Source organism: Halichoerus grypus, chromosome 7 (genome assembly GCF_964656455.1).
Source record: "Halichoerus grypus chromosome 7, mHalGry1.hap1.1, whole genome shotgun sequence".
NCBI classification, from domain to species: Eukaryota; Metazoa; Chordata; class Mammalia; order Carnivora; family Phocidae; genus Halichoerus; species Halichoerus grypus.
The window spans coordinates 39,270,966-39,298,707 of record NC_135718.1 but is presented as its reverse complement, the minus strand read 5'-3'; the positions used below and the strand labels follow the sequence as shown (position 1 = coordinate 39,298,707).

Genomic DNA, 27,742 nt, shown 5'->3' with positions numbered 1-27,742 from the left:
TTCCTTGACTCCCACAACCCTCTGCACTTACCTCCAACATAACTCTTTTACCCAGGCCCCAGTGCCCAGCACAAAGAAAGTACTCTAAGAAGCGATAAATGAATAAACGCTTTGCAGAAAGCAAAACATACTTCCTCTGCTGCAGCTTCCCCAGCATCTTTGTGGGGAAGCAAAACCAACAAAAGGCTAAATAGTGGACATGCCAATAGATTTTGCAAACATTGCCTAGTGCTCAAAAGAAAATCTGTCCAATGGAGGCAGATATTTTACCCTCTACATGCTTAGCTTTTTTCTTCCTCCCCATTCCCTATCCTCTCTAAACCAGATGCCTCTTCCCCAATTTTACAACATGAAATGAAAACAGAAAAACCTCTCTTAAGCATTTTTTTATTTCTCTGTTATTTGGTTTTCTACTTTGGTACACATGAGCTGCGGCTATATTTCACACAGAAGCTGACATATCTCATTATGACACGCCCCATAAAACAGAGCACATATAAATCACCTGGCAGGGTTTTGCTTCACCTGGTTGTTATTGCTAAAATCTTTATTTCTAAGAGCACAAAAGGGAACATTCCTTGAATCTACAGATGAACAAGGACAGGGTAAGCAGCAGCCAGATCTGCCAGGATGGGAGAGAGGGACCAAAGACATGGGCTCCCTCGTGGTTGTCCACAGAGACATGAACAGCACAGATGAAGAAGCCCAACAAAAATTTCAGAAAGACCAGGGCCAGTGGGGAAACACTCCCAGATGACAGCCCATCTATCATACACCTCTGGCTTGCTCAGTCCTAATAGACTGTGACATAAACACGATTGCCCAAGATGGCCTAATACCGAAGCCAGCAGTGCCTATTCTTTGGCCTTAATTCCTTTTGTGAGTATTGTTTTATCCTGGAGCTCTAGACAGCCCCTCTCCTGGGCAGGAGCACTATCCATCCCTCCCCTTGCCAGCCCCCATGTCCCCAGCCAGTCCCACATCAAGACCCAGCCAGGCCTTGCCAGCTCTAAAATGTCTTGCCCTCAAAGGCCTGGAGATTAAAGGCAGAATCCAGAAACTTCTTCAGAGAAACCAGGTGTGTGTTCCTGTTTCCTGTGGCTGGTGCAGCCGCTGGGTCACGGCCAACGTACCTGGGGGAGAAGAGACAAGTTAAGGGGAGGTCTGGGCCTGGCCTAGCCACTACCCCAGGACTGCATCAGGTCTAATCCTGATCATCATCCTGCCGTATAGATGAAGAGCCTGAGGCTCCAAGAGGCTAAGTGGCCTAAGATCAAAGGAGGTTCTCTCATTCAGTTCTGGCTTCAGAACAAAAACAAAGGTTTACTCTCCATAAGGCGGAACTGACGGGGTCCCTGATCTGTCATCAACAGTCACAAAGCCAGCAAGGACTATGGGACCCATCCCCTCAATTTCCAGTGTGGTCCAGAGAAGGGCGGTAGCCAGTTCTGGCTCACACAGCCAATGGGGCAGGCAGAGCCAGGATGGGGCTTCATGCCCCCAGAGTCCCTTGAGCCCAGAGGAAGTAAGGGGTAGGTGGCAGATACCCCCCCACCCAGCCCTGTACCATATGGGCCGCGCCCGGCTCAGGATGGTCATGAAGCGTGGGCTGATGTAGTCATAGTAGCCCATGTTCTTGTGCTCTTCCTGACACCACACCAGCTCTGCGCCTGGGTACTTCTCTGCCTCTTGCTTGATCAAGTCGAAGGGGAATGGAGAGATCTGGGGTAGGCAGGGAGAGAGCGGAGTACAGCCAGGGGAAGGGGGCGTGCCCACGGCCAGTAGTGTCAGCATCCCTTGTGAGGCCCAGTCCTGCCCCAATGGGCATGCTGCCCAAAGCCAGGGGGCTGCCAGTTGGACCCCGTCCATTACCCTGACTGGGCAAGGGGCTAGGGTGCACCTGTTCCAGGCGGGTGATGGCCACTTGCTCCTCCAGGCCCTGGCTGCTCCGCTCCTTCACCAGGTCATAGTACACCTTTCCGGTGCAGAAGATTAGCCGCCGTACCCGCTCAGGAGCCTGCGTCGCAGCCCCATCCTCAGGAATCACCCGCTGGAAGCTGGTCCCTAGAGGTCCCACAGGACATTGGCAGGGGCACCAGCTCCCAGAGGCACAATAACTTGGCCAGAACAGCTTGAGAACCAGGCCTACATCCCTGGGCCCCCAGGCTCTCCCTGGCCACTGAGACTAACCCCAGGTTTGGATCTGTGGCTGCAGGGGGCACCTCTTGAGACAAACCATGGAGCAGGGGACAGCTGACACCCTCAGACATCACATGGAGAGGGGAAGAGACAGGCTGGAGCCAAGGGCACGGCCCCAGGAACATGAACATTTAAGGTGACAGGCTGGGGGGGGGGCACGTATGCTGGGGAGAGCCCTTGGAGGGGACAGAGAAGGTGGCATCAAGTCCCCATCTGATGGCATCGATGTCTATCCCAAACCTGCTCCCCATCCAGTCACGCTCACCTCCCACATGCGCTCCCCAGCCACCGGATCACCAAGCTAGAAGGTGAGTCTGGGGGGTTGCTGCACATTCGTCCCTCCCTCCCTCAGCCCTGCTGTTGTCTGGGGGGCTGCTGCACATTCATCCCTCCCCAAGTCCCCATCTCCCTGTACATTTTTCCTTCCTGGGCACACACCACGTGCCAGGCACCAAGCCAACCATGCTGCAGAGAACCTTTGAGTCAAGCCACTCTAGTGTCCCCCAATCTCTGGTGAGGACTGAAGGACGGAGGGTAACTGGCTGCCAGTCCCCAGCAGAGGAAAGCAAGCACTGGGTGCTCAGGCCAGGCGGTCCACAACGTCAATGCCAGGGCTCTGAACCGCCGGCTCGGTCATCTGCCCACACCCGAAGGCACACCCACACATATACAAGTGAAAAACACCTGTCCACGCTGCCAAGTCCCTTCCTGGCCAGCACCTGCCACTCTCCCTACTACCCAGGACTGTGTTCCCACACAGCTCTGCTCTGGCGAGCCTCAGGCCCCACCTCAGCCCCTCCCTGATCCTCCCTGGATCACAGCTCAATTCGAACACCTGGTCCTTCAGATACTTTATCTGACCCTCAACTCCTACGTAAAGGAGTCTGAAAGCTCTTGGAGGGGCAGTGGGTCCCCAGGGCCAGCAATGTCTATTTGGTTCAGGAGTAAAAAAAAAAACCTAAATAAGTAAATGAACCATACTCAGTGCCCTGCCATCCTAGGCAGGCCTGCACCAGGCCTCCCTCCTCTCAGCTCCCCCGGCACAGCCAGGTGGGCCCGGCTGCTTGGCCCAAGTGAGCCAAGCCGGACCTCGTCAGGTGGCTACCATGCTAACCTCCCAACCTGGCCGCTGGTGGGGACAGAGCCCGGAGCTGCGACAGAGGTGAGGACAAGAGTCCGAGGAGCAGAGGGCCATGGGCCACCAGGCCCCCCCATCAGCCACCTCCCCGGCACACTTAGGCACTTACCAGATACCATTTGGTCGAAGCTGGACTTGGCCTCTGGGTGCCTCAGCAGAGATTTGGGTGTGAAGATGATCAGCTGGAAGGGAAACATGTGCCCATCTGGCCCGAGCCCCCACCCCTGGGCCTGGCACTGCCGAGGCAGTGAGCAGGGCGGGCAGCTCACCGGCTTCCGGAAGGGCAGCAGGACCTGGCGGCGCAGCACGTGGAAATAGCTGGCTGGTGTGGAGCAGTTGACGACAATCCAGTTGCAGTCGTAGAGCTGGCTCACTTCAAAGTCCTCCGTGAACACCTGGGGGGCCGGGGTATGGCTGGGAGGCGGCCCACCTATGGCACCCGTGCCCCGGCCCGGCCCCAGGGGAGGGAGCACTTACGGGGTATGCATCGGAGTCATCATTGCTCATCTGCAGGAACCTCTCAGGCCTGGCTGAGGAGTGCTCTGGGCCCTGAAAGCAAGTGCCAGATGGCATGGCCTGGCCTAAGTGCAGGGACCCAGGGCACAGGGGAAAGTCTGGGTGGCTTCTTAGAGGAGGTGCCCTCTCTCTCTGGAGCCTGAACCACAGTAAAGAACCAGGAATGTGGGAGAAGAGGAGAGGGAGGATGTCTTCAGAGGAGGGTCTGGTCAGAGCCAGCACATGTGAACGTGTGGGACAGGAAGAACAGGTAAAAAGGCCAAGGTGAGGTGCTTCTTCCAGAATGTTCTGGAATTGGCAGTTGCCATTTACTGAGTACGTGCTGTGTGTCAGGCACAGTTCTATGGACCCCATACACATTATTCACTAACCTTGAAAGCAGCCCCATGGTGTAGACATGTTTTCTCACTTTACAGACGAAGGTGAGATTAGGAACAACCCCATGGTCACTCAGCCACAAGGGGCAGATTCGAACCCATGACTGACTCCTACTCCTGTTCTCACCCACATGGGCGGCTCTGCTCAATGACAGCAGCAGGACAACACCACAATGACCTCCAAGGTGGCCCCCCATGGGACGAAGGTGATCTGTCCCACAGCCCACAGGCACCAGTCAGGCTGCCCCACCCTCCCCACCCAGCCTGGCTCAAGCTCCACCCTGTGCCTTTCCAGCTACCTGCCCTTGGGCAGGTCCCTCCACCTCTTTCCTCATGTGTGAAGTGGGAAACAGGACTGGCTGCCCAGTCTGGTTGTGAGCATTCCACAGATGACACAGGCTACGCTGCTCAGCGCCGCGCATCCTGGCTCCGACAGCAGAGTGATCAGTCCCTGACCGGATGACCAGTCCAAGCGGCACAGGCCCTCAGGGACATGCACGGCAGCCCAATCATCCGGGGGGGGGGGGGGCCCTGCCCCCCAGTCACAGAACCAGGCTGGAGGCCGCACGCACCCTGCTCCTGGCTGCCCCCGCAGCCTGCACAGCCCCACGCATCCCCCTACCTGGGTGGGCTGCACACCCACCGGGGGGTCTCGAGGGCCCTGCTCCTGCCCTCCCGCCCCCACTGGCCTGCGCACCCTCCATGCTCCCTCTGTGCCGCCGCTCGGGAGAAGACCAGAGGACAGGCCGTACTACATAGCATTACGTTCGGATCCCAGCTTCTAGCCGTGTGACTTCGGGCAAGCCCCTCTACTTCTCTGCCTCAGTTTCCCTCATCTGGAAAGTGGGAACAAGAGCTACTTCATTAATTTGCTGTCAGGACTGGAAGAGCTCACAGGGAGGGTGTGACACAGAGCAAACCCTCAGACGTGCCGGCTGCTTCCATCGCTCATGACAGCCGTGCCACCCGGCGGCGGCACACGTATGCGGGCCCCACCCTGCGCAGACCCGTGTGCTCCGGGGGCCTGGAGGGAAAACACCGCCCAACCCTGCAAGCAGCCAAGAGCCCACCCACCCTCTCCCAGGCGTGCCAGGGCCTTCCGAGCCCCCGGGCACCACGTGGCCCTCACCATGCCCTCCATGCCGTGGGGCAGCAGCAGGACGATGCCGTTGTGCCGCACCCACTTGGCCTGGCCGGTGCTGATGAACTGGTCGATGATGCACTGGGCCATGTTGTGGAAGTCACCAAACTGAGCCTCCCAGAGGACCAGGGCATTGGGGCTGGCCATGGCATAGCCCAACTCAAAGCCTAAACAGAAGACACAGAGACAGAGCCCGCCGCACATTGTCACCAAGTGGCAGCGGCCCCAGTCAAACCCAGCCCTTGTTCATACACTCTCCGTGTCCCCACCCATCCTTCCCAGCAGGCCAGCAAGAGCCAGGGGACTCCTTGTGGCCCAAAGGCCAGAATCTCCCTTCCTGGAAGCTCACAACATGCTCAGAGATGCCACCCTCAGCCCTAACCTCACACATGGCCAGCTTCAGCCTTATCTAGACCACAAGCCAAGTCCAAAGATACCCTGGGGAGGCAGCAGGCATCATCTGCCAAGAGGAACACCCCAAAATATGTGCAGTGCTGCTAAGCAGAAGGGACGGGGTGGGGGGCTGCTCGCTGCAGGGTTCCTGCTTCTCGGAGGAGGCAGTAAGGGAGGAAGCAGGCCAGCTAAAGGTCAAGCCAAGGAAGAAAGAGTACAGAGGACACAGTCCTGGGAGCCCAGAGCCTCGGGAGGGGTTCTTGAGATAAGAGCGGCTGGGTGGTCATGGTCAAAACAATAAAGATAGGACAGCTTGGGATGCAAGACCCTCTCTGGTCCCCAGGTATCGCAGGGTCTGCCTGACCTGCAGGCAGAGTTCTGACCCACCCAGGACTCCATACTCTGAGAGGGAGCTGTTGCACACAGTGTAGGGGGCCTGGTCAGGCCAAAGGTGGTTCATGGGGACACACGTCCTCCGGTCAACTTCCTGGTCATGGAGAACATGGTGCCGGTGACTGGAGAGAGACAGATGGGGAAGGGATGGAGGGCAGGTGGATGACCACCTGTTCACCCAGAGCAGGTGGGCCAGGTAGCAGGAGACAGGCAAGCCTCTGTCACGGTGCCAGGAAACCTGACTGAATTCCAGAGGATGGTGACACCAAGAAGGCCCTGGGAAGCCAGAGCAATCTGGTGTCTCTTCCAGGTAGCCTCCCTTCCCATCCCAGTGGTAATCCCACGGGGTCAGAGAGGTGGCCAAGCAGTCTTCTGATGGCTTGACCCAAGAGCAGGGGCTGGAGATGCTGAGGGGGCTACCTGTGACAACCTCAGCCAGCTAAGGGCTCCCCAGACACGGGCCAGGAAAAGGAGGAAGAGCCGGCTCCACCCCAGAGCTCTTGGGCTGATTGTGGGAGACCCCACACACAGGTAAGCTCTCAGCAATCCCGTGGGGTCTACGAGGACAAGGCTAATGCCCATGGGGCCCCAGGGCCCAGAGACCACTCTCCCATCCTCACCTGAACGTGCCCCTCTCCACATCCTGCCCACTAAGCCGCACGTGAATGCCCTCCTTGAGCAAGGAACCGAAGGCCATGTACTCCGCCAGTGCCCAGTCCACCGTCCGTGTCTTGGTCATGTCCGCACGGCCCCGCAGGATTCGAGAGAGGCCTGTAGGAATGAACAGCCAGCCTGAGGGATGCAGGGGCTTGGCCACCCCAGCGGGGACAGCCATCGCACCAGGGCCCTAACCCAGGTGTGTATGTACTCAGTGTACACCGCTCCCACAGAGCAGGGCCTTAGCAGGCCACAGGAGACCCAGTGCCGGGCAGCCCTCCTCCGGCACCCCCACTCCATGAGCAGGCCTGAGCCCACCATCGCCCCGCCACCAACTTCCCTCCCTTCGGGAAGAAGGAGCAAGCGTCACTAAGTGAGCATCTGCCACATGCAGACACTGTGTGCACTGAGTCAGGAACATTCCTCATGGGTCACCTGCCAGAGTGGTGCTGACTGTCCCCACTGTCCAGATGAGGAGACTGAGGCTCAGAAGAGGGAAGGGATTTACGCATGACCACACCACTATAACGACGTTCGGATCTGAGCACAGGCACCCAGCCCAAGCGGGGCTCCTGCTGGCCCTACACCTGTGCAGGCCCCATGTGATGAGCACACCGAGCAGGCAGGCCAGGACGCCCGGGCCACCGTGCACACTGTGGAGGAATCCCACAGGCTGGTCGGAGCGTGGCAGGCATCCACACCACCGTGGGGGCCCTCCAGGCTGCCCAGCCAAGACGTATAGCCAGCAGCCACCTACTAGCCTAGGTTCACCCAGGAGCGGCAGGCTCGCCCTCTCTCATCCATCCAGACCACCAGGAGGCCCAGCACTCCTGCCCCTTCCCAACATTCCAGACCCAACCAGCCCCTCCACGGAAGCCCTTGCTTCCCTGCTCTCCTTCCGTTTGACCCACACGCAACCCCAGCAAAGGCACTGCGAAAATCCAAGGTGCCCAACGTAAGCCTTGGCCACTGGCACCCGGAAGGGGGCATGGCTTCCCAACCTGCCCGCCCTGAGAGGAACTATTATCACGGGCACCTCACAAGAGCGCCAAAGAGGCTCCAAGAGCTCAGCTGACCTGCCAAGCACCAAGTGGGGACGCAAACGCGGCTCCGCGGCCCCTGGGCACCATCTCCCACAGGGCACGTGCTAGAGCCTGCACAGCAACCTTACCACTGTGGATCTTAAAGTCCTCCACGGGCACGGAGCTAGCCACTTCGCCAATGTGGGTCAGCACGTCCTCGGGAATGCCTGTGGCTGGGCACGTCATGCTCTTGGGCTCCCCGTCCACATTGAAGAAGCCTGAGAGGGCAGAGACTCTGTGTGCTTCTGGGTGGCGGTCAGGCCTCAGATCCCCTGGTCAGCCTACCTTCCCAGAACTCAGGGGCCCACCTCTTCCTTAACCCCACCTGCACTCAAACCCTGACCCACCCTCGGGACCTGTGACAGCTGACAGCCACATCTTCCCCTGGGCCCCTGTGGGGGCTGCTCCCTGGGCCCAGGGTCACAGCCATCTAGCTCCATCCCACAGAGGCCCTCTGAGCACCCCTCCCCTAGGCTCTCTCCACTCTGGCATGCACCTGCTTTGGCTCAGCTCTCCCTTTCCGGAGAACAGCTGGTTGCATATGCGCCCAGGGCAATGCCATCTGTCCTGTACCCCGGCCCATCCCCACCTGCAGGAATTAGCGCCCCCAGCCTCAGGAGTCTCAGGGATGGAGCCCACAGCCTCTGGGCTGGGCCACGACTGCCCTCACCCAGGACCACTGCAGTCCTGGTCCCAGGCCCAGGTCAATCACTCTCAGCCACACACCACTCACTCACCAGGCCAGGGGGAGTCCAGCCAGTGCTTTATATGCAGGATCTTTTTATCCTTGGACCTGCCATATGCCTCCTCACAGATCCGGTCATATTTGGCGATTTCTTCCTGAAATCAGGGTGAATACAAGAATTGAGGCAGTGATGGCTTGGATAACCAAAAGCTGGATCAACATGGACTCATAAGCCCTGGTCCCCTTCACTACACTACATTCTAGAACTGTCTGTCTACTGGCCCGCAGGGACCCTGTGCCCAGGGGCCAAAGTCTCAGAGTGAAGGGGGATCCCTCCTGCTCAGCAAGGGACTTGCTGGAGGCTCAGAAAAGACTCACAGTGCTTGCTCTCAGAGCTCCCTCAAAGCAGGAGGACCAATGCATCCATAGATAACTGTGGGGACAAACCCAGTTCAGGGCTGCCTCCTGCAGGAAGCCTTCCTGGACTCCTGCCTGAGGCTGAGCTTCCCCCACATGGCAGCATTCACTGTCCCACCAGGCTGTAAATGTCTTTGGCTCTCTGTCCCCCTTGACAACGAGGGGCTGCTGGGGACAAAGACCATATTGGCTATTTCTTGAAATCACTGCCAACATCAGCAACTACCCCAGGATCCCGGCTCTGCCAGAGGCTTATCTCAGGCATCCATGCAGCCCGCCTGCCCACCTCGAACTCTTGCAGGGTGACTGTGCCCTCAGCAATGAGCTTGTCTGCGTACTTCTTCAGCACAGGCACCTGTCTGTGGATCTGCTTGTACATGAGCGGCTGCGTGAACATGGGCTCGTCCATCTCATTATGGCCACGCCGGCGGTAACAGACCTACAAGGACAGTGTGGGGAGGGGCTCAGTCCCTGCCCCGAGGCTGTGCAGGCCTAGTCCTTGCACAACGGGGCGCGGGGGCGGGGGGGAGGCCGGCAGGACATGCCCTTCCAGGCCCCTGAAAGCCCCCCACTACCACGTATCACCGAAAGCCCCACCTCCAAGCCTTTGCAGAGCCTCTCTCAGTGGCACTAAACCTTCCAGCCAGAAAGCACTCCCAGCCCTCAGTGCCGAAGACACTGCAGACCTAGCCCACTCGGTCACAGCCACCCCCACCCTGGTCTCAGCCCCAAACCCACCAAGTCCACCACCACATCTTTATTGAATGTGTTCCTCCACTCGGCTGCCACACTGCACACGTACATCACGGCCTCTGGGTCATCGGCGTTCACGTGGAAGATAGGTGCGTTGACCACACGGGCCACATCGGTGGGGTACGGTGAGGAGCGGGCCATGCGGGGGTCTGTGGTGAAGCCAATCTGCAGAAGCAGGGGGAATGGACAGCGCCTCTGGAGAGCTCGACAGGCACAGCCTGCCTGGGAGACTGGTGGGTCCAGGAAATCGGGGGGATCTTTGCCTTGAGGTCCGTTAGGTGTGACCAGGAGGGACATGGCACAGGAAGGGAAAAGAGTAAATGATCCCTTAATCGGGGCCTACAGCAGGTCCTACAGCGATGGCAGCAACACCAAGGTAGCCTGCCTGCTTTTTTCCCATTTCATGCAGTGGCAGGTAAGAGAGCAGGCCTGGCTAACCGCCAGCCCCATCAGCTGCTATGTGTGCAATGCTAAGCCAGGTACTCTAATCCCCAAAGCCTCAGTTTCCTCATCTGTCCAAAGGGCTCATTAGATACTACTTCACAGGGTTATTCTGTGAAAATTAAATGACTTCATGCAAATAAGGCAATTAACCCAGGGCTTTATAGGCTCAGAAGAGCTATTAGTAAGCACAGCTGCCTGAGGAGCAAAGGCCTATGACCATTGTGTTCTCAGACTGGTTCCTAGAGAGCTAAAAGGAGCATCTGGTTTCATGCCCAGCCTCTGTGCTAGTTACATCTGTATGCCTTTGTCCTTACAACGTTCTCCATAGTGTGTGTGTGTGTGTGTATTTACATGTACACGTATACATATAGACACAAACCAATTTCATAGAGCAGGCTGGGGAGAGCAGGGATCCTGCCTGAAGTCACACTGGGGAGTGGCAGAGCAGTGGGATTAAAACCAGGATCATCTCGGGGCACGTGGGTGGCTCAGTCGGTTAAGTGTCCGACTCTTAGTCTCGGCTCAGGTCATGATCGCAGGGTCCTGAGATCAAGCCCCACACTGCGCTCCATGCTCAGCACAGAGTCTGCTTGTCCCTCTCCCTCTGCTCCTCCCCCCACTTGCTCTCGTGCGCTCTCTCTCGAATAAATAAAATCTTAAAAAAAAAAAACAAAACAGGATCATCTCAAAAAAAAAAAAAAAAAACTAGGATCATCTCACACTTCCCCCCAAAAGTGCTACCTAGAATTCAGGAATGGGGGACACCGACGAGGCCCGCCAGGCAGCCCAGGTCCTCACCTGGTTGTTGACAACCACATGCACAGTACCATTGGTGGTGTAAGAGGGCAGGTCACTCAGGTGGAAGGTCTCATACACCACACCTTGGCCAGCGAAGGCAGCATCCCCATGAACCAGGATGGACATGACCTGCAGGGCCGGATGTCAGGAGTCAGGAGGAGTCTGAGCCTGTGCAGCCCAGCACTGTGTCCTACAGTACTGAAAGATCCAAGCCCTATTCCTCCGAGCCCACCCCTCAGAACCCAGCCCTCAGAGCCCAGTCCTCAGAGTCCACCCCTCAAGCCCAGTCCTCACAGTCCACCCCTCACAGCCCAGTCCTCAGCGTCCAGTCCTCACAGTCCACCCCTCAGAACCCACTCCTCACAGCCCAGTCCTGCCAGCCCACCTCTCAGAGCCCAGTCCTCACAGCCTACCCCTCAGAGCCCAGTCCTGCCAGCCCACCTCTCAGAGCCCAGTCCTCACAGCCCACCCCTCAGAGCCCAGTCCTCATAGCCCACCCCTCAGAGCCCAGTCCCTCAGAGATCATTACTCTCTCAGAGTTCAGCACTCGGAGCCCAGCCCTCAGGGCACACCCCTTAGGAACCAGGTGTGTTCACCTTCTTGCCCTGGGCATCCCCTCGGTAGAACTGTTCTGCCTTCGTCTTTCCCTGCACCACAGGGTCCACGGCTTCCAGGTGGGAGGGGTTGGCCACGAGGGACAAAGTGATATTTCTGTTGGTGACCCGGTTGATCCTCTCATGGTACATGCCGAGGTGATATTTGACGTCTCCAGAGCCCTGAAGGTTGAGGCAGGCTGTGAGGAACCCAGCCCTCTCACCGCAGACAGGAAGACAAGTAGACATGCAAGCCCACAGTGGGGCTGGGACATTTCCTGGATTCTGCTCCCTGGAAAGGCTGTGCTATTCCTGACCCACACCCTACCCCTCCTTGAGAGAGGCAGGCAGGTTCCCCTGGGCCTGGGCTCAGGGGCCAGACAAGCTCCCTCATCAGAGCCCCCCTGCACTGTCAACTACCATCCTCAGCATTAATGACAGTGCAAGCAGAGAAATGAAGGTGCTGGTAAGAACAGTGGTGTGGCCTCTGGGCAAATACTGGAGCTGAACCCCTACCTAATACCTTACACCAAATAACCAATAATGTATACATGACAGATGAAGCCATAGCATAGCAGAGAAAAACATCATATTTTATATGATCTTGGAGTAAGGAAGGCCCTTCTAAACAATGTACAGAGCTCAGAAGCCATAAAAGATAAGGCAGCTAAAATTTAATAAATCTGCCGAGGGCGGGGTAGCAAATCCATGCACAGTGTTAGGGGGGAAAGAATCAAGCTGAGAAAAATATTTATAAGACAACTGCAGGCAAAGGGCTAACACCCTCAATATATAAGACACTCTTACAAATCAGTAAGACAAAGCCCCAAATCCCATAGAAAAATGAGCAAAAGCCATGAAAAGGAATTTACAGAAAAAAAAATATACATGGCTTAAAAACATGTGAAAAGATACTCAACTTCATAACAAAGCAATATGTTAAAATGCAATCATTTTTGCACCTATCATATTGACACAGACAGGAAGATTTGACAGAGTAAGGGAGGACAAAGCCCGGGACCTTCGCACATGCTGGGGGTGGGCCCACTGGTGTCTTCAAGCTCTCTGGGGGGACGTTAGTCTGGCTACTGCATCTCTCAGACACCATCTAACAATGTCCTCACACACGTGTGCAAAGAAACTCATTCAGCAACTTAACACCCATCAACTGGTGAGGCGCAACCCAGGGGCCTTCTCGAAGCTCAGGGAGCTCCCGTGTGCTGCACGAAGCCGCGACAGCTCGTTAAGTGAAAACAGCAAGGTGCCACGTGCTGTCACAAGCTGCCCCCCATCTCCCGGCCTTGTACAAACAGGTCTGTCCCGGACGGATCTGTGGGTTGGGACCTGTGTGGAACGTTTCTGGAGGTACACACCTTAACACAAACACTGGCCACAGAGGAGCCTCTGAAGAGCAGGCGAGGGGTCTCAAGAAGGAAACTTAATCTCATCGCATACGCTTTTTTTTAAACAATGCTCATATTTTTTAATTAAAAAAAATAGTAAATACTTTTTTAAAAAATATCCTTTAACCAGACTTTACACAGCTTACACACATTATCTCTGATTCCTCACAACCATCCTGGGGGGCAGGGGTTTTCATCCCCACTTTACAGAAGAACAAACTGAGCCTGGGAGAGATGAAGGTGACATTAGAGCGAGTGCTCTGATCTCTGATAAGCAAAATGAATGGCATCTTGGGGAGATTCTGGGCTGGAAGCCAGCAGATGTGGATTCTAGTCCCTGTTTTGCCTAATGCACTGGATGACCTTGGAGCAGCCATTTAATGTGGTTCATTTTAACAAACCAGGCACCCGTCCTGGGTGCTGGAGCTTCGGGGATGAGGTCCCTGCCCTCATCCTGCTACCAGCCTAGAGAGGAAAACAGATACACACACATGTGCACAGGCTGGAGAAGGTCAGAAGAGAGATGGTACGGAGGGGAAAAGGGGTACAGGGGAGGAAGGGATGGGCTTGCTGCCTTGAGGACCAGGAGAGCCACCCAAAGAGGAGCCAGGCAGGGCTGTGAAAGAGGCAGAGAGCAGAGAGCAAGGCCATCTGTGTTCAGGCCCAGTGTGGGTGACGGCATCAGGGTGTGAGGTGTGCTTAACATACGTGCAGACCAGGAACGGGCGAGTGAGCAGAGAAATGTTTCCTCTGCTCCTCACTGGGCGCAGGAAGCTGTCCTGGCCTCCCAAGGCTGTCCTGGGCAAACAAATGAGTGAAGAGACCCTTCTGGGCTGGCAGAGAGGACCCTGAGTACAGAGTCAGGCCACACAGCTAAAGTAAATGCCTTTAGGCCCTTCCCTGCACCTCTCCAGGCCTCAGCTTCCCTAGCTGAACATGAGGAGGCTGGTCCAGATTGCCTGAGGGCTCTCCCAGCTGTCAGAGATCAGAGCACTCACTCTAAAACACCTTAGTGACCTCACACAAACATACCCATTTTCTTCCCACTTTTCTGCATATCCATCCATCTCCAGGTCTGTTTGAGCCTAGATGCTTCTGGTCCAGTCCCTCCCTAGTGCACCTCCCAAATATCTGGGACCAGGGTTTGGCACCTACCTCGTCTGCCGCCTCCAGCTTGGGGTCAAACTGGCAGAATATCTGCTCCAGGTCCTTGCGGATCACGTTGGCCAGCACATTCAGCCTGCCCCTGGAGCCACAGGTGGTAGGACTCTCATCTGGCACAGAGGCCACCTCCCCCCAGAGCCCCAGCATCCCCACACTCCTGCCCACCTGGGCCTATCAGATTAGCATGGGGGTCAGGGAAACCCTCCCCGTCAGGGGAACCCTCCCCGTACAGTCCGAGGGAGGCCCGGTCCTCTCATTCTGTCTCAATCTACAAGGCATGTGAGTGGTTCTAGCTGGCCAACTCCCCCAGAAACCCCTGTACATCCCACTCAGATTCTGGAGGCCCTCATAAGCAGAAGTCACCCAGCCTCATGGCAGGATGCACACACCCCCACTCCCCCCAGCCACCCCTACATCCCTGCCCCACCCCATCTCCCTCCCCACCCCCAGAAGCTGAGCCTAACCCAGTACCTCAATCCCAATCTGCTAATGCATCAGAGCTGCTCAAACATGACTCCCAGCCCAGCCAGCAGGTCAGATCCTGACCTGATCCTAAGGTCAGGAGTTACCAGGGGACCTGTCCAGGGGAGCTGAGGTCTAAGGGTGGGGGTAGGAAAGCAGCCAGAGACCAGGGACTCTCTAGTCCGCCCTGGACTTCCCATCAGGATGCAGTTTATTCAGGGGTGGGCACCAGGCTGATCAGGGCACAGGGGAGGACTCAGAACTCACCCCCCCCCCCATAGCCCACCAGCAGACACCAGCCCCAGGCCTACACACACCCTGGCCCAACTTCCAGCTCCACGTAGCCCTGTGACAGAAGGGCAGCCCTCTTCCAGGTGGACCTCTCCTATGTTCTGGGGGGGGGGGGGGGCAGAGCTATGAGGCCAAAGGAGCTAAATGAACAACCCTCAGCTCCTTTGGGCAAAGCCTTAAACCCTCCCCTTACCCCCAACTATGGAGGTCTGGCCTGGAACAGCCCTTACTCAGGCCAGAAGCCTGCCCAGCACCACCACATAGTCCCAGAACTGCCCCTGACTGCACAGTGCCATCTTCCCCGAGAGATCCACTGAAGCCATGTGTGTGGGATCTCACACCACTGGGCCAGCTCTGCCTGACCCTCTGACGAGACACTGGGCATTTCTGGGCCCCTGAGAGCAAGGAGCTGTGACAGACAAACCCCAGGCTCCTGGCAGGCTAGCCCACCAGATGGGGACCCTCTCACACTGCATCTGGACACCTAGACACCCCTCATGTTAATGCAGTCCAGGACTGGCTCACCTGTGAGCAGATGGAAACGGTCACAGGAAATGCTGGGGCTCTGCCTCTGAGACTGCTCAGCATGTCCTCTTACACCCCGTTCCACAGGACCTCTGGCCACCCTGACTCTGTCCCCAGGCTGTAGTCCTCACTAGGGCATAGGCTCCAGCTCAGAGGCTAGCACCCAGCTGCTAGGCCAGCCTTCCAAGTCTATCAAGGTCTCAGGGAAACATGCAGTCAGCTGTGGCCAGGGGAAAAAACCCTCAGCTCACCTCCAGAGATCCCCCTCCGGGGGATGCCAACCCAAGGCCACCTGCCCAGGCCCTGCCCTCACTTCTCTGGGACATGCTCCTCCACAGGAACCTCAAGAGGCACGATACACCCCTTTTTTGAAATTTTGACTCTCCTGGGGACAGTGGCAACATGGGGAGAGAGAAACTAAGTCTGAGCAAACACGGTTAGTCCCTGCCTCCATGTGCTTTTGGCCAAGTGCCTAACTCTGTGATGAGCAGGCCCTAGGGCCCAGGGACTGAGAACTTTCTAGGCTATCCTACCTCTATCCCCAGATTCCATCAAAACCCCTGCTCTGATTTTCATCCCCTCCCTTCCACCTCATTCTGCTGGGCCTAGAGAAGAGACAGGCTGTGGAGGAGCAAAAAGGGGGCCCACCTGTGTGGCATCCCCAGGATGACATTCTCGATCCCCATCTCACTGGATTTGTCGATTATGGTCTTGAGGGCGGGAATCATGACCTCACAGCCCTCCAGGCCAAATCGCTTCTCAGAGGACCACTTCCGGGCCAGGAAGTCTTCAAATCTGCTTGGGGAGAGGAGAAGGGAAAGGATGGAGAGGCTGGGGCTCACAGGGGGCCATTCATGAGGGCCAGAGCTGGATGCCCAGGACAGAGGAAGCAGCAAAGTCACCTCCCTCTGCATAATCAGGACCTGCTACCAATATCCACCAACAAGGAGCGTAGGTCAGAGGGAGGCTGGGCATCCTCCCAGCCTAACCAAAGACTTCTGCCTGCACCCAAACCCAGCTATCACCCTCACTTCCCCTACCCCTGCTCCCAGCCCACCATCCTGCACACACACACTACACAGGGCTCCCTCTCCACGCCCCAAAGACCCCCTCACCACTCAACTCACATTCCAGCCTGCACCTCACCACCAGGGATCCATTCTGCACCCAGCAGCTGAGCCCCATGCTCTTCCTGGCCGCTGCAGCCCTGGTCTACCCAGTTTCAGATGACCAGTGGGCAGAGCCAGGTGGCACCCCACCTGCAGGGAGGCGCTGCTACACTCGCTCCATGTAGGGACATCTTCCTGTCCAAACATTCCCACAGCCACTTTCCATCACTTCTGCCCCTGCTGTCATGTTCTCCTGGAGGCCATGCCTGCCCACCTGCCCCTGTGCTGCTCCTACGGGCTTCCCGAGGCCAGGGGATGAGGCCCATCCAGTCTGCCAGTGATCCTGGCTTCTTAGCCAGGGCCTGGAGCAGCCCCTCCAACCATGCCCGCCACCCAGGGTGGTGCTGAGGACCTGACCTCATGGAGCGCACCAGCCGGGCCAGCAGGGTCCGCTTCTCCTCACTGGAGAACTGCATCACGCCAGGTGTCTCGAACTTCTGCCGGACCCACTGGCACTGCTCCACGTCATTGATGAACATGAACTCCAGGCCGATGTGCTGGCAGTAGGTGCTCTGAGGGAACAGACAGGGACTCCACAAGGAGCCAGGAGGAGGGACAACTGTCCTGAAAAGGCAGCACCCTCCTTCCCTCTAGCACGCTCCAGAGAGTGCCAGCAGGGCTGCCTGACACACCCGCCCGTGCTCACCTCCAGGCGCCGAATGATCTCCCGCAGAGAGAGGGTATGTTCAGACCCCCCGATGAAGGTGGTCGTGGGCAGCTGGAACTCCTTATCTAGGTCAGCCTCCCGCAGGTCATAGAAGGCTGACGAGGCACACACAGCCCAGGCAGTAGAGGGGAGGGGAAAGGGGTGAGGGGTCAGGCCCTGGTGGGGCCCAGCAGTACCCCCAGACCTCCCACCAGTTCCAGCTAAAAGTCAAGGACTCTGTCCGCAGGGTGCAGGGAGGCTGAAAGTCAGAGCCCAGCCTGTACCACAAGGTGGGGCTTGGGCAAGTCTCTCTAGCTTGCTGAGCATGGTGCGCCAGCTAGGGAAGATGGGGAGACAGCACAGTGAGGTAGATGGGCAAAGGTCAGAAGAAAGCCTCTAGGGCTGACTGCTGGGCCCCAGGCCCCAGAGGCCAGTCAGTCCCAGAGCCCCTCCCTGGGCCCCAGGCACCAGCTGGCTCTGGGACTGCCAGAGCATCAGGAACTCTCACCCAATTTATCGATGGTTGTGATTAAGTCTGAGGGCACAAAGGAGTCCAGGTCTGCATCCAGAATGCCCAGGGGGTCCAGCTGGGCCACATGGTGGCCCCGGATCTGGGAGAAAGGGAAAAAGGTTGGGGCCAGGCTGGGACACAGATGGACAGACCCTCACCAAAAGCCACGTTCTGGGCCCCGGCCCCTCATCCCCCACTTCAGAATCTCAACTCTCCACACGTCTCCAGCACCCAGCCACTGCACAGTTGCCGAGGCCATGAGCACTAACGTGGCAGGAGCTCAACTCTGTTTAAAAGCACAACACGCAGCTTTCAAAAATAAGGATGCATACACAAAAGGATTAACTGCAGTAGTACTGGCAGTCACAAAATTCTAGAAACTTCCCAAATGTCCATCAATAGAAGACTGGCATATGGATATGGGAAACCCACACACGGGAGTACTATAGAGCTGTAAATAAAAAGTCTCTATCTGCTGCAATGAGGTAGTCTCCACAAAATACTGTTAAGCAAAAAAGCAAACTGCAGAAAAGTATGTGTGGCAAACTCTCCATTATCTAAGAAAGAGAAGAGTCAAGTAAATATACACATTTGCACGTATTTGTATATACACAAATAAATATATGCATTAGAAGAATACATCATAAAACAAGAAAAACTATTATCTGTGGAAAAAGGACAAAATAGGGTAGAATGCCAGGGCTAGAAGCTATACTTTTAAGAAAACATTTTGCTTTGAAGATTTGATTTTGGAATCTTGTAAATATTTTATACCACTATAAAACAAAATTAAGTTTTAAAAATTAAAATAAAACAAAAACAAGTGAATTCATGTATCCATTTGGTCACATAACTACACAATCGACTAACAGAATATCCCCAAAAGGCAAATAGAACTCCAGGAAAATAATATTATAAATTCATTTTTATTAGTGGTAGTGGTAGTATTCGAGTTATACTGTAAAACTGTACTGTGTAGACTGTGGGAAAATCAAGTATGTCATTGTACTGATGTCTTTGGGAACCTCTACTTTTGGCATCTTTAAAAGAAGAGTGACATAAGATTAATGAGGACAAGAACAAACCCTAAGTCCTGCGTCTGAAGTATGTGGAAGCAGCATATAAACCCATAAATGTGTTATCTTTAAAAAAACAGTACATATTTCCTGGCTCTAACCACTCAAAGGGCCCAGAAGGCACGACCAGACCATAGCAGCGACACTCCCAGCACTCCCTGAAGAATTGGCGGGTCCAGGGCCGGGCAGAAATGCACAAGATGAACTCGGAGCATCCTGTCATATCAGAAAGCAAAGGGGCGCTCAAACTGCTGGGTAGGGAGTAAGGACACATTCGGACAATGGGAAGGATGGTATCTGTAACAGATGAAAACTCATCAAATAGGTTTAAATTCATACATTCGTATCGGACCATCTTTGGAGGATACCTCACACTTTTGAAAATCAGCCAATAAAAAGAAAAATCAAGCACTGATCCTGCCTTTCCTAAGCCATTTGCACCTCAGGATAAATGGGGTTAACAAAGTAAGTTTTTCCTGATGGAAGCATTTCAGGTAATAAACAAAGGTAGAAATAGACTATTATCACCCTTTTTACCACTCCTAATGAATTAATGTGTCCAGGAAATAATCATCCAGAGCTGCTAACTGATGAAGTACCCATCACCACCAGGAAGCTGATTTTAAAACAAAAAAAATCAAATCTGTATTGGATAAAGCTTCTAGATGTAATTACCAATTTACAGAAATTACACGGGACAAAGGGACAGATGAAATGACACCATGGGGATGCAATCAGCAAAATCCAGACTCAGGAAAACTCTACAGCACAAACCACACACACAACACACACACACACACACACACACACACACACACACACACACACACACACACACACTAAATGAATGAATGAATGAATGAATGACAAGGAATACACACAAAACCAGAGAGGAATCCATAGAGCACAAGAGACTCAAGAACCACATCAGCTTATCACAACCTATGGCTTTATTTGGATCCTGATTCATTCAAGCAGTAAAATCATGAGAGAAGCAGGCAACCGTGAATACCAACTGGGTATCTGATGACCTTAAGGATTACTGTTAACATTTTTAGGTGCAACGGTGGTATTGTGGCACATTTTTAAAGAGTCTTTATCTACAGAAATACATGCTGAAATGTTTGATGTGAATGAAATGGTATGTCCAGGATTTGCTTCAAAATAATCAGCGGCCAACAGGTGAGGGCCCGGGGTGGTAACAAATGAATCAAGACTGGCCCTGTATTAACGGGGGTGGGATTTGCTACACAATTCTTCTACCTCTTCTGTGTTTGAGAATGTCCATAATAGTAAGTGTGAGGATTTTTCAGTACTGTGTGCTGATGAGTCAAACGAGAGCTCTCGCTCCTACAGACCTGCAAGGAGTGACAGCCCGCCTGGTGGGAACTCCCTCACGTCAGGCACAGCCTTTGGCAGATTTCTACCCTAGAAAAACACAGTAACACACCTGATTTCAGACACTACCCTGCTTGAAGGACTCTCCAGTGCTTCATCTTGGCTAAAGAACAAAGAGCAGCTGAAGAGCTGGGAACTGTGCTGAGAGGACAAGGCCCTCGGGCAGCACCATGAATGTTACCTTGTATTTAGCATGGAGCTTTGTGTTCTTTGTTCTTGATTTTCAAAGTAAATGGTTAGCTCATTTTCTGACTCTTTCAGCCAGCCAAGAACAATTACTACTTTTTTTGCTTTGCAGGTGGCCCACAATCCACAGGTCCTCAGGCAAGCAGGGAGGCCCAGCCCTGCAGCGTCTGTCTTCCATCCCAGGTCACTGGTGCATAGGCAGTGAGGCTGCCACCCCAGGGTGCCTCACTTGGAGGCAAGGCACCATCGCCACTGGCTAAGTCCTCCCCCTCCCCTGGCTCCTGCGGTGGCTTGCTGCTCCTTCCCATGGAGTCTGCCAAGGGCCCCAGAATGTCCTTGCCCTTCCTTCTGCATGCCCGCCTGACAAGTTGCTCTTATGAAATACTTTCTGCTACTGATTCCCAGAGAGATCCCAAACGATTACACTTGTTATGGAGGGAACACCCAGAGCAGCCCTCCAATTAGTCCTGTTCAGTCAACACCAAGAATATGGAACCTCATCAAGATGCTTCGTCAGAGCAGGGGCCCAGCCTGGGGACCGAGCAGGGGAGAGCCGAAGTCTCCAGAACAGAGCAGCTGGTAGAGAAGGAGCTGTTTACTGAACTATCCGTTCGTTCATTCATTCCGTAAACCCTAATTAAGCGCCTGCTGTATATCAGTCCCAGTCCTCTTGGAATGCTCAGTCAAGAAGAGAAAACAGACATTAAACAAGGGTCGATCTACTCAATTTTTATTCAACCTTTACCGAAATTGATTACTAAGTACCACTCTAGGTGCTTGGGGCATAGTGGTGTGTGAGACAGATAGCACTCCATGAGAAAGACCAAACAAAATACCAGGGAGTAGTTAGTGATGTGAACAGTTACATGACGACGAGTAACGGGAAGAGAGAGAGCGACCCGATAGAGGGCTCAAAGAAGGGCTCTCTGGAGGAGATGACGCTGGAGCTGAGCCAGCCCCCTTCCCATCAGCACCTGGCCACACGCCAGAAGCCAGTCCCGCCTCCAAGCCTGGGCCCTCCCAGCCACTCACCTGGTAGGCCCGGATCAGGGACTGCACAGCCAGGTGGTCCTCTACCAGCTTGCTGGTGTCGGTCCGACTTGAGGCTGCTGGCCTGCTCTCAGGGAACCGTGGCTGAGCCGGGTCACAGGCACCTTCCTCACTGGCTTTTCGGAAGAAGCTGTCCCAGGACTGGGCAGAGGCAGAGGTAAGAAAACAGTCAGTCAAGTCAGGGCCTGGGAGGAGTCGGGGGTGGCCCTGCCTGGGGGCCCCAGGGGGTGTTGGGTGTTCCTTCACCACTATAGCTCTTAGGACCTTCCCAGGACCCTGCCGAGACCTCTTATAACCAGCCCAGGGCCTCCCAACCCAAAGCCCAGATCTCTTCAGTCCCCAGCTTGGAAGGGTGTTGAGGGAAGGCTCTAACTTGTGACCCAGGGGCCTCAGGTGTGAAAGAGGCTTCTACCCTGGGGAAACATGCCCTCACACACTGTGGGTTGGCAAGAGGGCAATTTGGCAGGCAGGGCCTCAACATCTTCAATGAATGTAACTTTTTTTTTTTTTAAGATTTTTAATGAATGTAATTTTTGAAGCAGCAATTCCATTTTAGTAATTTATTCTACAGATGTACTTATATAGGTGTGCCTGGAGGTACATACAAAGATGTTCCTTACAGGACTGTTTACAAAAATGACAACATAAAAAAAAATCTAGGGGCACCTGGCTGGCTCAGTCGGTAGAGCATGCAATTCTTGATCCTGGGGTTGTAGGTTTGAGCCCCACGTTGGGTATATAGATTACTTAAAAATAAAAATAAATGAAAAATAAAATCTCAAAAAAAAAATCTAAGTGGTGACCAGTAGGAAACAGGTTAAATAAATGATGGTACATTTAGATTCTGGAAGATTATGCAGTCTTTAAAAAAAGAAGGTGCATTTATTACTATGGATGTAGAATATCACTAAGATATGCGACTGCAAAGTGAACCAAGCAGAAGAGGACATGACTACTACTGTTCGTGTGGAAGCCAAAAGCAGATGTGCATATGCACAAGCACCTCCGTGTTCCAGTGTTTTCTTCTCCACACCCTCATTCGAGAGAACCAGGTGGCACAAGCCCTCTGGAAAGCAGTTTGGCGATGCCCAAGAAAATGTTATACACAGAGCCTCTGTGACCCAACAATTCCACTTTGGGGAACTGATCCCGCAGATAGCTGTGCACGTACAAGATGACAAATGGACTAAGTGACGCCCTGTGGCAGTGGTCGTGACAGCCAGGGCTTGGAAATGAGCGAGAGGTCTGGCGGTGGGGACAGGTGTGGCACATCCACACCACGGATCACTACGCAGCTGGAAAAAAGAACAATGAGGCTCCTGATGCACTGACATGGAAAATCTTGGAGATGTATACTAAGAAAAAAAAGCCTGGAGACGTTGTTTTTGTGTACAGCGGGGAATTGAGTTGTTTGCAATAAATTTACCTAATGGATACAGAAGAAGGATAAAGGATAAAGAAATTTACTGAAAGGATACAGAAGCAACTAAGAATAAACTGGGGGACAGATAGGTGGTCGCTGAGCAGACAAGGGATGGACTGGGAGGGAGACTTTTTACTATGTAACCCCACACTTTCTGGTTTTGAGTCATGTTATCACTTTCCTCTGAGAGTGAGTGAAGAGGAGGGAGAACAGCTTTACTTCTCACTCCTCGCAGTCATCTGAGGGTTGTTTTTTTTTTTTTACCATCAGCAGGTATTTATTCAGCTCAGTACACATATAAACACTTCTGGCCCTAACTACGCAACAAAGAGCCCCCTGGCCACAGCACAGCATGACAGAGGGGGCAGGGGCGGGTCTCAGACCAGGTGTGGCTAAGCAGGACAGGATCAGGGCTTCTCAGGCCAGACCACCACCTACTGGCTGGTTCAGCAACAGGACAGCCACGGACTCTCCTCACCCAACAGGAGAACAAGGCTTCTATGAACAGGGACGCTGGAGGAGCCGAGAGGCAAAGAAACCTGCCCAAGCTCACACAGCGGGCAAGCCGCTTCTCCCCATGGCCCCCTCCACAGCCCGGCTCCAGGAGCTTCCCTCCTGCACAGCAGGCAAGGAGGGGGTGCCAACCTTGTGGACGCTCTGGGGATTTTCCAACCAGGCGAAGTACATCTCCTCCATGTAACTGGAGCTGCCTCCACGTTTGCCGCTTGGGAAGGTGGCCGGTGGCCCAGAGGACCTGCTGCGCCAGTTGAACATGTGGACATCGTGGGGGGCCAGGAGCCTTGAGGCCTGTGCCCCAAGCCGGGAGGGCAGTAGTCTCAGCTGACTCATTCTGGACACAGGCAATGAGGGAGAGGCATAAACCACAGACCAGAATAAAGGCTCCGGCAGCCACTATTCCCTCATCCAGCATTTGTTGGTTCTACTGGGCAGGTGGCCCCGGGCTCGGCATGGATGGGACAGAGGAGAATGGGACGGTTGGCCAGCCCTCCCGGGGTCACTGCCTAGTGGGAGATCCCAGCTCAGTCAACTTCACCAACAGCTATTCAGCATCCCTGAGCCCCAATCCCGCCGTGCCCCACGCACCCCAGCCCACACTCCCTCTCTGCTGTCCCCCTAAGCCTGATAGAGAGACAAATACCACCCAGGCCCTGCCCCAGGGAGCATTGAGCCTAGGTCCCGAGCCCACTCAGAGGGTCACAGGGCATGTGCAGGCAGTACACCCAAGAAAGAGTGGGCCACAGAGCTGGCCACCCTGGAACTCGAGCAAGGGAGTCCTCCTGGGGCTGGCGTGTGCTATGCCTGGCCAGGAAAGAGCCTGAAGAAAGGGGTCTGGCCGGGCTGCACTATCTCGGGAGTGCTGAGAGACCCTATGGCACTGCTGGGTCTCTGGTCACTGTCACCAGAAATGACTGGTGTCTTCCTCTGACTGCAAAACCAGCCCACAGCACTCTCCCAGGCCAGAAAGCCAATCACACAGGCCTCAATGACCCCACTTCACAGTGGGAGAAACACAGCCTCAGAGAAGGGAAGGGCACTGGGGCACAGTGAAAGGCAGATCAGAAGCCTGGCCCCATGCCCAGCCCACCGCGGCTCTCAGCTGGAGCCACCCTCTCTGGCTCCACTACCCTGCCCAGAGTTTACACTCAGAACCAACAGCACTCAGGACAACCCACAGCTCAGGGGGTACATACAGGCTGGAGAGGACCTAGAACGAGAACCTGTAGCTCATCTCGTCCCCATTATGTCAACTGCCCTTTGCCCAGGAAAATTCCTGAATAACCAGTTTTAAATACTGCTTCCTCCACCCCCTCCCCGGCCAGACAACAGTTCTGAGAGGCTGAGAGCCTCCTCCAATCCTGGCAAGCCCTGGGGCTCCCTATCCAGGCCAGATGGCGGTTGACAGGGCCCACTAAGGCCACCTCCTCCTACACAGGATTTGTAAAGTAGGACCTCTGTTTCCCTACCCCCACCCCCACAACGGTGAGCAGAGCTCCGTCCTCTGCTCCAGCCCAGCACTGCCTGGACACAGAACAGCATCCCCTGAATCCTCATTAACACCCTTCTTCCCAGAGAATCCCAGCCTGTAAGTATGGTCCAGCACCAGAGCCACCCCACCAGAGGTCACGTAGACAGGAGGAGCCTGCTTCCCCTTACGCAACTCAGTCCCAGAAAACATGCCTTCTGGGGCATAACTGGCTCCCAGGTCCTACCTGGCCGTGAGCCAATACCCTAGACAGGGCTTCTCCACCCTACCCCTGCCCTTTAGCTCAACCAAGTCACCAGAACTATCTGACTGGCCTTCTACAAGCCCTTCCAGCCTGCTTCCTCCCCCTCTCCCTCCAAACTCACATGAGGCAAAGAGAAGGGGGTGGTCTTCTCAAGTGAGGGAAAGTAGGCTCCTCCGGGAAACCAGCAGGAAATCTAAATAGAGTAAAATTAAAAAGCAAAAATTTAGTCCCGTGAAGGGAGGAAGAGGGTGGGTTCAGCTAGTACCTAAGCCCACAGTGCCCCAAGCTTTCCACATGCTCAACCCCTGAAGCTTCAGGCTGCAAGCCCAGCCCCACCAGCCGATGAGTCCAGGCTCCACAGCAAGGGTCGCCAGGGGCTGGATCTCCCTGAAAGAAGGCCTGGGCTCTGGGATCGAGTGCTAGGGTCCCAACCCCCTGCTCTACTTCTGACCGTCCCTAGGCAAATACAAGTATAGGGCTGACCCAGCCCATATGGCCATAGGCAATGAGGGAGAGACATAGGACATACTGGCCTAGAAGATCAGAAGAATGTAAACAAGCCAGGAAGCTCTAAAGCAAAGGAAACCAGACACCAACAACATCCACTGCGGGAATAAAAATAAGAGCACACAGTCTGTGAGCACGGATTCTGGGGCAGATTCTGTTCACTTAACCCTCTCAACAATCTCATGTGGTGGGCACTTAGAGTAGCCCCATGTTATGAAAGGGAAACTGAGGCACAGAGAGACTAAGCTGGCAAGCGATGGGGCTCTGTGTGCCCTCCTCACTGCAGAGTCAAGATGTAAACCCAGATTTCCCTTAACCACATGCACTCTCCAAGAGCCTCAGCCAGAAGTGCACGCTCTACCAGCACACACCCCCACTCCCACAGGAGAACAGGATGGCTAGGGTGGCAGTGACAAAGCCTGGCTGTGTCCAGAGTGGCCTAGTGCAGAACACTGTTTTACAAACACTGAATGATCTGGAATGGCTGCTGGGCACTGCTATGGCCTTCACCCAGCCTGGTAGGAGGGCAGCCAGCTGGCCACCCCTACCCCCGTTCCCACAGGGCTAGAAGACCCAGGAGCCCTGAAGGGGTGGAAACAGAACCAACCTCAGCCAGAGCCCCTGCCAGCCCTGCCAGGTCCAGTCCACACAGGCCAAGACAGCAGCAAAGAGTTAGAGTCAGGCATTCTGTGAACCACCTGCCCAGCCCAGTCCCCAGTGGACTAGTAGGTAGGTTGCTCTGGGCAGCTCTTGGGGGTCTCCTCTCTAGGGACAAGGTCAGTACCAATCCCCACCCCCACCCCCACAACCATAACAACTGCAGGCATGCTGTCCAGGAAGCCTCCCACACACAAGGCCCTGCCTGGGCTGCCCTGGTGAGGACTGCACTGCAGTATGTCCATTGTAGAGATCAGTTAACAGAGATCCAAAGAGAGGAAAGGCCCTCCCCAAGACCTTGAAGCCACGCAGCAATGGAGGCTGGACTCACACTGCTGCAGGCCGACTCTGGTCCCACATTCTGAGAACTGGGTGGGCTTTTCTCAGAAATAAATCCAACTCTAGTTTGCTGAACCCAAGAGAAGGCAGACTCCAAGGTAAGGAGCAGGGCAGGGAGGAGTGTGCTTATTTCACTGGCAGAGACGGAGGGCCTGAGCTAAAGCCCAGAGGTTGTAAAAGTACAAAGGTAGTCGGGATCTGTTCCAAGAGCCTAGGGCATGTGTGGCGAGGAGTTGCAGGGGAGGGGCTGCAAGGGCGGGCTTGGGCCTCTAGGTGGAGGGGGAGGGGCTCAGAGTAGGACCCTTAGAGTCCGGTTTATGCCCACTGCACCTTCCCCTCTCCCCCAACATCTCCCTGGGAATGAGAGAAGCACTTCCCAAGCTGGCTGCGACCTCTGGCCCATCCTGCCTCTCTCACGGCCTCAGTTTCCTCATCTGTAAGCAGAGGCCCTAGTTAAAGCTGTCTACGAGGCCCCGCCCCCAAGAGGTCCTGAGACTTGGAAAACTGCCTGTGTGTCCCGCCAGGTAGGTAACGCCGGACCCTCCCCATCCCCAGCTCCGCTGCCTTCCGCAGGACGGCCCCTTGAGAGGGTGAGGAGAAGCAGCCCACACCCCCCTCCCCCAAGGCCACAAAAGGCAGCCTGGTCAGTCTGTAGTCTTCGGGCTGGAGAACCCACGCTGAAGCCTGAAACCCCACCGTTCACAAGGCTCTCCTTCACGCAAAACACTGCATTCACAGGGTCGAACATGCGCTAAGGGCTGAGGGTCCTTGGAGAGGCCGCGGCCAAATAAGGGCGGAGCCAAGGTCACGCTCACCCCCCACCCCCGCCTCCCCCGACGGGGCCCCATTCAGGACCCCGGGTAGCGGCTCCCCAGGACCCGAGAGCAGAGGGGCCGCCCCCGAGACGGCAGGAGAAGAGGAGGTGCATGGACCCGGAGTGGCGGGGCCGCCGCGCTCACCGGGCCGGCGGGTCCGCGCAGCAGCGCAGTCCTGGAAGCCGCGTCAGGGGCTGCACGCAGTGGGTGCGCGACTTGCCCAATTACCTGGATCACGTGACGCGGCAGCGCCGGCCGCCCGAGAGCGCGCGCCCGGGAGACTCC

General features: G+C 55.2%; 1 protein-coding gene across 1 annotated transcript; it reads right to left on the bottom strand.

Annotated features, from left to right (window-relative positions):
* Nucleotides 1-370: 370 nt before the first annotated feature.
* On the bottom strand, nt 371-27,742 carry OGDHL (oxoglutarate dehydrogenase L). Its single transcript, XM_036073477.2, has 24 exons — nt 27,602-27,742; nt 25,261-25,332; nt 23,536-23,740; nt 21,450-21,608; nt 17,755-17,857; nt 17,247-17,362; nt 16,958-17,112; nt 16,080-16,226; nt 14,145-14,235; nt 11,590-11,769; nt 10,994-11,122; nt 9,737-9,916; nt 9,285-9,437; nt 8,634-8,736; nt 7,986-8,114; nt 6,778-6,928; nt 6,152-6,279; nt 5,360-5,538; nt 3,815-3,886; nt 3,607-3,732; nt 3,447-3,519; nt 1,901-2,064; nt 1,568-1,722; nt 371-1,133 (listed from the first exon to the last, which is right to left on the bottom strand). The coding sequence occupies exons 3-24, from the start codon at nt 23,737-23,739 to the stop codon at nt 1,010-1,012; spliced, it is 3,021 nt and encodes a 1,006-aa protein (XP_035929370.2). The 5' UTR covers nt 23,740; nt 25,261-25,332; nt 27,602-27,742; the 3' UTR covers nt 371-1,009.

Bases quoted from the DNA above. Each gene is read 5' to 3' on its own strand.
- OGDHL (XM_036073477.2), bottom strand. From the start codon at position 23,739: ATGAGTCAGCTGAGACTACTGCCCTCCCGGCTTGGGGCACAGGCCTCA. The intron at 11,770-14,144 runs GTAGGTGCCAAA...CTCAACCTTCAG, and splicing joins AGCTGGAGGCGGCAGACGAG to GGCTCTGGAGACGTCAAATA. The intron at 3,887-5,359 runs GTGAGGGCCACG...ACTTGCTTTCAG, and splicing joins CCCACGGCATGGAGGGCATG to GGCCCAGAGCACTCCTCAGC.